Source organism: Aquila chrysaetos, chromosome 8 (genome assembly GCF_900496995.4).
Source record: "Aquila chrysaetos chrysaetos chromosome 8, bAquChr1.4, whole genome shotgun sequence".
Classification (NCBI taxonomy): Eukaryota; Metazoa; Chordata; class Aves; order Accipitriformes; family Accipitridae; genus Aquila; species Aquila chrysaetos.
In genome coordinates, this window is record NC_044011.1 from 1,042,135 (window position 1) to 1,050,939 (window position 8,805).

At 43.4% G+C, this 8,805-nt stretch overlaps 1 protein-coding gene across 1 annotated transcript; it reads left to right on the plus strand.

The window, feature by feature from the left end:
* The first annotated feature begins 3,124 nt into the window (after positions 1-3,124).
* Positions 3,125-8,530, plus strand: LOC115344424 (keratin, type I cytoskeletal 19-like). The gene is made up of 8 exons (XM_030021693.2): positions 3,125-3,728; positions 4,625-4,707; positions 5,261-5,417; positions 5,860-6,021; positions 6,482-6,607; positions 6,788-7,014; positions 7,525-7,655; positions 8,223-8,530. The coding sequence occupies exons 1-8, from the start codon at positions 3,240-3,242 to the stop codon at positions 8,246-8,248; spliced, it is 1,401 nt and encodes a 466-aa protein (XP_029877553.1). The 5' UTR covers positions 3,125-3,239; the 3' UTR covers positions 8,249-8,530.
* The last annotated feature ends 275 nt before the right edge of the window (positions 8,531-8,805 follow it).

The window sequence follows — 8,805 nt, forward strand, 5'->3', positions numbered from 1 at the left end:
CCCTCAGTAGACGTGTAAGGCCACTGCTCCACAAGAGATCGAAAGAGATACTTATCATGGTTATAATGGGAAATTCCCATTGGTTGGACTCTTTTGTGTATATCCCAGTTGTCCTCAGAGCTCTGGCTGAGAAATCAGAAAGCAAGTCTTTCCCTTTTCCTTTCCCGTTGTCTTCTCCTGCCTTGTTCAGTGCAAAGACAGACAGTAAGATAACCCACTGGTGCCCTTTCTGGCCTCAATCCTTCCCAACCTACCAGTCCTCACACTCTCATTTCTAAAAATATAAAGATACTGTACTGATGCTCTTCCAGTTTTCAGTCTTCTGGAAACTCTAGGCAACCTACAATATATAAAATCTTGCCACTTTTTTCTGGGAGCCCCAGCTGAATCCCACCAGGTCTGGGCTAGTCTCCTCTTGTGAACTGCTACTGACATCTAGCTGCTCCACCTGATTCCCTGTATTCATATCAAAGGCCTTCCCACCCTTCCCACCAGGTCCGGCAGGTGCAAAGCATGCACTTTCACAAAGGAGCTGTCCTAAATTCCTGAGAGGTGAAAGAGACCTAATGACATGGCCAAAAGGACTCTAATGATCCAGACTTTATGAATATGCCTCTGGAAAGCCCCCAGGGTTGTACAGACTCAGCTCCTAAGACACTGTGATGTTGTTTGTGGACCTACAAGTTTGGGATGGATTTGGAAAGCAGCTCATGAGAAGGTAGCTTGTGATAAACAGTTCCCCAGCAGAAAACACCCTGGAAACAACCCATATATTAAAGAGCTGCAAATTATGGAGCTGCAAACCTTGGGCTGGAAACTACATTTCCATGAGATTTCCATATTTCTTTGTGCTAATGAGACAGACCCAGGAAGCTTATGAGTTCAAATAACTGAATGAAAATAGGAGGGAAAGCTTAATTTATTTTTTTAAGGTCTCCAGAACAATTATTAATTTTACCTTAGCATAACTAGTGCACCCATTTCCTGAAGACAAAAAGGAAAAATAGCAAGAAAGAGAGCAAGCGTGTGCCATGCAAGGATCCCAGGCAAAGGTGCTTGCTGAAGACCCACAGCAGAAAGAGGTGGGTCTAATGGATAAAGCTACAGGCCCACAGGGGACCAAGGTATGTCAGAAGAGCAGGAGCCATCCTCTCTGCTCTCCGCAATAATTACCGCAATAGGCATGTAGACATCCTCCACTCCCACAAAGGAGTAAGTCATTCCATGTTTCTGCCTGCATTATTCTGATGTGCTAAAATGATAACTGTGGAGCAGAGGAAGGAATGTGCACTCACTCAGAAAAGATGCTTGCTGCAGACAGCTATTGGGAAACTCCTGAAGAATCATACGCAGGACAGGCAAAGCTTCAAGCGATGCAGTATTACATCAGTTTCGCTTCATTCTTACCACCACACCCTGACTCCAATTACATTCTCCAGTCCTAGTAATGAAATCCAGGTATTCCTTCCTATACACAATAGCTTTATTAGAGTTTTTACCTAATCTGAGCTTTGCTCCTTTGTATTTTGTGACTGAGTGGAGCACAACTTAGAAGGAAGGACAGGCTGACATTCAGGCACTGCAGTCTGATACAGGAGACCTAAGTTCAACTGCAGACTCTGCCAGAGGCATGCTCTTTGTCTTTGAGTAAATCACTTTGAGCAAGTCTCTCCACATGTTTGTCTCCGGCCTGCTGGAGATATCACCAGAATGCTGCTGGGTTTCATTGTACTGGATAAGTAAGATCCAAAGATGCAGAGATAAGGGAAGGCATGTTTTCAACAGAAATAAGGAGAACAAGAGCAATAAAATGATCAGCAAATACATGAATACTGGGATAATTCAGTCCTCCGCTAAGTGGGATTATTTACTTGCCACAATAATAGCTATTCCAATCCACAATCCTGACAGGGAGTGAGGATTTGAGCAAGAGTTTGAGCTCACTTGTTCCCTGGTGAAGTAGGCTTGGAGAATTTCTTACAGTGAACGGTTAGTTTCAGAAAGCTGTGGAATGCCTGTCTCTTGCTCAACAGCCGGTAGAAACAGGTTCTCCCTAGAGAGAAGGCCATTGCTCTCGAGTCTTAGCAAAACATCTCATGAAAATGAGCTTAGCCTGAATTTTGATGTCAGAAGAGTGAAAGGATTCTTACCTTTTAATTTCTTTGCCTAGCTAAGATTTGGAGACATTAGTGATAGAGAAGAACCTCTGGTTTGTACGACACACATCTTCTCCAAGGCAGTGTAGAACTGTATTGGGCAACGATTGCTCTGCTGGCAACCAGCAATTCTGTCTTTATATTTCCTAGGACAGTAGTCCCAAACGTCTTATTAGAATGCAGCACATATTGACAGAGGAATTGCCCATAGGATGTTTCCACTCCCATTCACTGTTTCAAAACACCCACCCTTCCCCAGCAACGATCACTATCCATAATGATGAAAACTGTAGAAATATCTTTCACTAAACAACACGAAATATTTAAAGTACTTTTGCCTTATTCTACACTCTCCACATAAAGAAACAAAACCTTTGTGAATTACTGGAGAGCCACAGTCATATATGAAGAACTTTTCATCCATGTCCATTAAGACATCACTCCACGGTCTCACTTGTCTCATAGCAGAGTGTTCTGGAGTTGTCATTTTGCCAATGGAGAGACTTAAAGGTTAATCTCTGTGTCTCTCATCTTTCCACAAAGTTCTTACATCATTCCTCATACATCATTCGAGAGTCAAACTTCGTATTTATTCTTTCCTTTTCATCTTACATATTCCAACATCAGCACCTTGCACAAAAACTGCTTATTCAACTCAAAATAAAATGAAAATAAATTAATGAGAGATAAAGAGCTCTTTGATGCAATAACCTTTAATGATTTCTTCCTGGTATATAATTTAGGACAGTGTTTTTCCTGGCTTAATGTTGTAAAGTTTGCATCATAAACAAAAAGCTGATGATTCATAAAACATTATTGCTAATGTATTTTTGAAATTAGCAAGAGACATGTAAAGTATCTTCCTTGTCTACCAGGATTCTTGAAAGGAAACTTCCCTTTGAGAAATTATTCTTGGCACCAATGGCTAGAGTAGCCAGCCTTATGGGAAGAAGAAACAGTGGTGACACCCACTGTGGAAGGTATAAATAGAGTTTCGTGGCAACGGACAACTCGCAGTCTGATTTAATATCAAGCTGTGCATCTTGCTTTGGGCTTCTGCTTGCATTTCCAACTGCTGTCGCCATGAGTTGCAACATTAAGGAGACTATTACTGTGTCTAGCAAAGGCAGGAGCAGTGGTGGCAGCTGTATCATTGGTGGTGGTGGTGGAGCACGGATTTCTTCCTATGGGATAGGCAGTGGCAGAGGTTTTTCTGGAAGGAGTTACTGCGGTGGAGTGAATTATGGAGGGGGACTGAGTGTTGGTAGCTTGGCTGGTGGGAGCTATGGAGGTGGCAACTGCTATGGCAATGGCCTTGGTTTTGGCCTTGGAGGTGGTGTGGTTGTTGGTGGTCTTGGTGGCGACTGTTTGCTTTCATCCTGCGATGAGAAGGTCACCATGCAAAATCTCAATGACCGCCTGGCTTCCTATCTGGACAAGGTGAAGTGCTTGGAGAAGGAAAATGCTGAACTGGAATGCAGAATCAGAGAGTGGTATGCTACACAGGGCCTTTCCTGTGAGCCCCGGGACTACAGCTGCTATTACAAAGAAATTGAAGATCTTCAAAATCAGGTAATCCCCTTTTTTCAGTTGTTCCTCCCCTATTTAAAGCTTATTTCTGAATCTGTATTTAGAATCTACTGCAATTGTTAGAGGTAACTTTGGTGCTGCTAAATGTCTTCACAAACATAAATTTTGGCAAGCTCCCCTGTGACACTTGAGTGTGGGTGCATATCAAAGATGCATGCTGCAAGGTGATACAGGTGGGATAATACTCTTAAAAAGGAAAAGGATGCTTTGTTACATTGTGTTTTGACTATACAATTATAAATATGGTATCACCAAGTGTGGTCTGAGGAAATGCAGTGGTTTCAGCCCAGTAGGAAAAGCAAAGAGAACTATAGAACAAGAGCAAAACATACATATCAAATGCTGTATCAAACAAAGCATTATAAATTCCAGGTGAGAAAAGTGGAGTATTTGAAATTGATTGCCACAGTGGCACAAACAGCTTGATATTATTATGTCCACAATGAAAGCTATGGCTGATCTTAAGGCTTAAAGATACCTTCCAACTGTCTTCCCTGAAAACCCTTAAGCCTGAAGCCCAGAACACACCAGCTTGAATGTCAGTTGAGATTTAATGTCTTAAGGAAGGTTCTTTAGGTTCACTTCTTTGTGAAGCATCTTTGGAACTTGCCTTCAGATCTTGAAACTGGGAAGTCCCTTCTCACAACTCTTTAACTCCCAATCTCTACACAGTTGATCTCTTTTCTTTACTGACTGTGAGTTAAGGAGGCAAAGCTACCTCCTGCAACTGCTCTGCTCAAGGAACAAGGTTACTGAAGTAAGAAGGTAACAGAGAAAGGAAATTGTGAAGAGTTACTACCTAACTGCAATCTAGATAGACCTAGAGAGTATAACAGCAGAGAGAAGTGAAACATGTCTCATGGTCTGCTCTTTTCCAGATTGTCTGCGCAACCATTGATAACAACAAGATCATTCTGGACATTGATAACAGCAGGATGGCTGCTGATGACTTCCGTGTGAAGTGAGTGCCCCTCTGTGTAGATGAGCCCCATTGCCTCCTCCCTGCTCCTTTACATCCGATTTGTGGAGTCTCCGTGCACTAATTACAGAGACTTCAAACAAGTCTCAGTACAACACCGCATTAGGACAGGATGGAGTGATGAAAGGCATTTTGCTCTTGGTCACCAGCCCTCCCTTAATTAGTATTCTTGGGTGAAACATTTGGCAACAGCGTTTGTTGGTGAGGGCTGGGGACCCACATTGCAGGGAGGAGTCCTTAGTGGTATAGTTGGCGCATTTCCATCACAGACCAGTGCAGATTGGGATCAGCAAAACAGAAATGCAGCTGAATAAGTGATATCAAACATACAGTGATCAGGAGCAGGAAAAAAATAGATGAGGAAAGCTTTCACATAACAGACATTAAGTGCAGTGCAGAGATCTAATGCACAGTGCATTCAGCTTAGACAACAAAATACAGTTTAAAGCAGGCAGTTGGGAAAGGAGATCTTTGCATAAACTGAGCACAGTTGAGATGTTACCATTCTGAATTTCTGCTTTCTTGCACAAACCAGATATGAAACGGAGCTTGCCCTGCGCCAGAGCGTGGAGGCTGACATTAATGGCTTACGCCAAGTCCTGGATCAGCTGACGCTCTGCAGGTCTGACCTGGAGGCACAGCTGGAGTCGCTGCGGGAGGAGCTCTGCTGCCTGAAGAAGAACCACGAGGAGGTAGGGTCCTGCCCTTTCCCTAGGAGCACCATGGCCCTGATATAAAACTTCGCCTACACGAATGTGCTCTAAATTTCAAAGTAAAGATCAACCACTTTCACGCCACAGCTTTCCCGTCAAACGCTTCTGGGGTTCAGACCTGTCTGCCTCGTGGGTGGTGTGGGAGCTCTGGCAGAGAGGTGGCTGCTGCTCTTGGGGCTGCGCTGGCACTGGGAGTGCCGGGGGGTGTGTGTGTGTGAAAGTTGCTGCTGACTCCAGTGGATGAGAAAATAAATTACCCAACAGATTTGTTGGGGAAACACTTGCACCATCTCCCAGTGCTTTTTACAGCCATAGCTGGGAGGCACCCCTCACAGGGAGTGCTGTTCTTAGCCACCAAGCTCTGCTCTTCTATGTTGTCTTTCAAAAGCCAGTATGCATCTGATCTGGGTTATATTTTCAGGAAATGAATTGCCTGAGAAAACAATCAACTGGAGACGTGAGTGTGGAGGTCAATGCCTGCCCTGGACCAGATCTCAGGCAAATCTTGGAGGATCTGAGATGCCAGTATGAAACACTGATAGCACGCAACCGCAAGGAAGTTGAGGATTGGTATGAGTGCAAGGTAAGCAACACACACCTGCTGCAAAACAAACTGACATGCACATTTCGAGGCAGAGGAGCATTTCAGAAAACAGACATGGAGACAATAAGCAGGTCTTCCTTTACAGTGAAGCCCGAGATCAGCACTCATTATACGCTGTGTTCCACAGGAGACACAGGCCTGTCTGACCAGTTTGTTATGTCCCATCTGGAACAGCAGCATTTGCCGCAAGGCCTTGCGGTGTGTTGTTGGAACTAAGATATTCCACATTTGGATTAAAGAGACTTAATAACCACGAGGCTAATGCGATTTGTAAAAAGAGCAAGCAGCTGAAGCTGGCAGTTAACGCCCAGTGCACAGAGAACTCGCCCTGCTCACTTTTCTTTTTGCTAGCTACTCACCGTATTCTGCTTCTGTAAAAGCAAGTCCAATTTACGCAGATATTCTCTGAAGCTCTTTATTCTGGATTGGTGATTTTCAGATTGAGGAGGTGAATCGGGAGGTTATTACAAGCGGCCAGGAGGTAGAGACGTGCAACAACCAGGTTACTGAACTGAGACGCCAATTGCAAGCCCTGGAAATCGATCTCCAAGCTCAGCTCAGCCAGGTAGGTGGTGAGCTTACTTTCAGCTGTGATGTGGTTACTGCTGGATTTCTTAGCATGAACAGCCAGACCTACCAATCAGCATGATGGTGGTGAATAGCTCTTTCATTTTTGGATTGGAAATAATAAACTCCAGGGTGACACTTAAATGAATGTTGTTTCTTTGGTTGTCTCATTTATCAGAGAAATAATTTGGAATCCTCTCTGGCTGAGACTGAGTGCCAGTACAACACCCTCCTCGGTGAGCTACAGAACCAGATCACATGCGTGGAGCAGCAATTGGCTGAAATAAGAGCGGAAATAGAGTGCCAGAACCAAGAATACAAGACCTTACTGGACGTCAAGTGCCGTTTGGAGCAGGAGATTCAGACCTACCGGTGCTTGTTGGAAGGAGGACAGCAGGACCTTATGTATGTAGATCTCTAAATCCACTACAGAATAAATGAAAATATCAAGGATCTGTATTACAGATTGGGAAGCTGATATAATCTTTAGTCCATCTTAATGCTTTCTTTGAGATGAAAAAGTTGTCTCATGAGCAACTTTACTGTGGTGAACATTCAAATCTGAACTAAATGGCACTCCTTGGGATCTGCAATGCAGAGAAATCAAATCTGTTAACTGCTAGTTACAACATTGTAACTACTAGTATTATGTCAGCATTCATAATAACCTCTCTTCTACAGTAAGATGGGTGAGAACTGTCAAAATAAGAATTAATTGCAATGCTCTGCATTGCATTTCCATGCCAAAGGGGAGCACACACACAAAGCAACTCTGAAAGTGAAAAAAGAACGCAATGTAAAATACTCTAACCCCTATAAAAGACATAGTTTGAGACTTTGTGTCATGTAGTCAGTCAGCAGTGTCATGTAAAGTTCTAAAACTCCCTATTCCTTTCACCAAATTTATCCCACCAGTCATGGAGGAGGAATCGGAGTAGGAACTGGTGTAGGAGGAGGAGTCATTAGGACAAGCCACACCTATACTACAACTTCATCTTCCCATTGCCAGCCCCAAGTCCCACCCTGCAAGACTGGAGATATACAAGGTAAGAGCCATGTTTTCACAGAAACAGTTTTTTTCAGTTTGTTCCTTTGTAATAAGGCCAGGAGACAACACATGCTCCTAGGACATGTTGTTGGTATCTTCTCAGAGAGTTACTATGCTAGAGGTGTGATCTGTTACAATGGATCCAACCGCAGTGCAAAATCAGCTGTGTCACTAAGAAATAGTTTTAAAGAGAGCTCTGACTGAATATGAAGTAGCAGAAAGCAAATGAGAGAACAAGGAGCTGTAGAACTAAGAGAAGAAAGCTGGGGAAATGAGGCATAAAGAAAAGATCTGCAAGTAGAAGTAAAGATGACAGCCAAACAAGGCTTAGCAAGAGAGTCTTGAAGGAGTGAAAAGAAGAGCAAATCTGTAACTTTACAAGTGCAAATTCCCATTAAAGCACAATTATTTAGGGAATTTCTGGGGTTTCCTGGCTTGTCTGCCAACTGCTCTCGTTTAACAGATTGTATTCTTGAAATGAGGGCACTACACAGACAAAATTTTTGTTATTTGAAGGATTTTATCTCTGTTCCAAGCAAATAATGTTGCTACATTTTTTCTGCAGTGACCTGCAGGAGAATTTGTGATTAAGGAGGAATGGACTAGAAGATGACATACAGAGAAACCCACAGACAAAACAAGAACACTCAATGTTCACTGAACACCTCTACGCAGAGAAAATAGAAGTAACTCAGCGATGCTTTGCCGTGTATCTAAAGGGGCCTATTTGGGGCCACCTTCTTCTCTGTTCTGCTACTTCTGTTCTGTAATGCTGTAATCTCTAGAAGTTACTTGAGTTAGTCAGGATCACTAATGTACCTGCTGGTGAAAAAATTTCTCTAATAAAACTTTCCTTCTGCCTGATGCAATCAAGAAACCTGTGTCTGGAAACTGAGTTCCTTTAGAAAACCAGGTGCTGCTCTAGGTGCAAACCACAACCTCAGCCAGGCTAGCTAGCCTCTGCAATGACCCCACCAGAAAAGCTGGAAACCGAGTTACAAGGGTCACCTAAATGGGTCAGGATCATAGTCCACTGGGAACAAAGCTACTTTGCCAGTGGGAGCCAGAGAATGGCCTTACTGACCTTGCAGGTCTTGTCCACCTCCTCATTGTCAAAGCCTGTAGCATACGTTGCCCATTCCTGCATG

What these genes read in the sequence shown, in the direction of transcription:
- LOC115344424 (XM_030021693.2), top strand. Translation starts at nt 3,240, where the DNA reads ATGAGTTGCAACATTAAGGAGACTATTACTGTGTCTAGCAAAGGCAGG. An exon ending in GCTGATGACTTCCGTGTGAA is followed by an intron (nt 4,708 to 5,260) that starts GTGAGTGCCCCT and finishes TGCACAAACCAG; the next exon opens with ATATGAAACGGAGCTTGCCC. An exon ending in GGAGGACAGCAGGACCTTAT is followed by an intron (nt 7,015 to 7,524) that starts GTATGTAGATCT and finishes TTATCCCACCAG; the next exon opens with TCATGGAGGAGGAATCGGAG.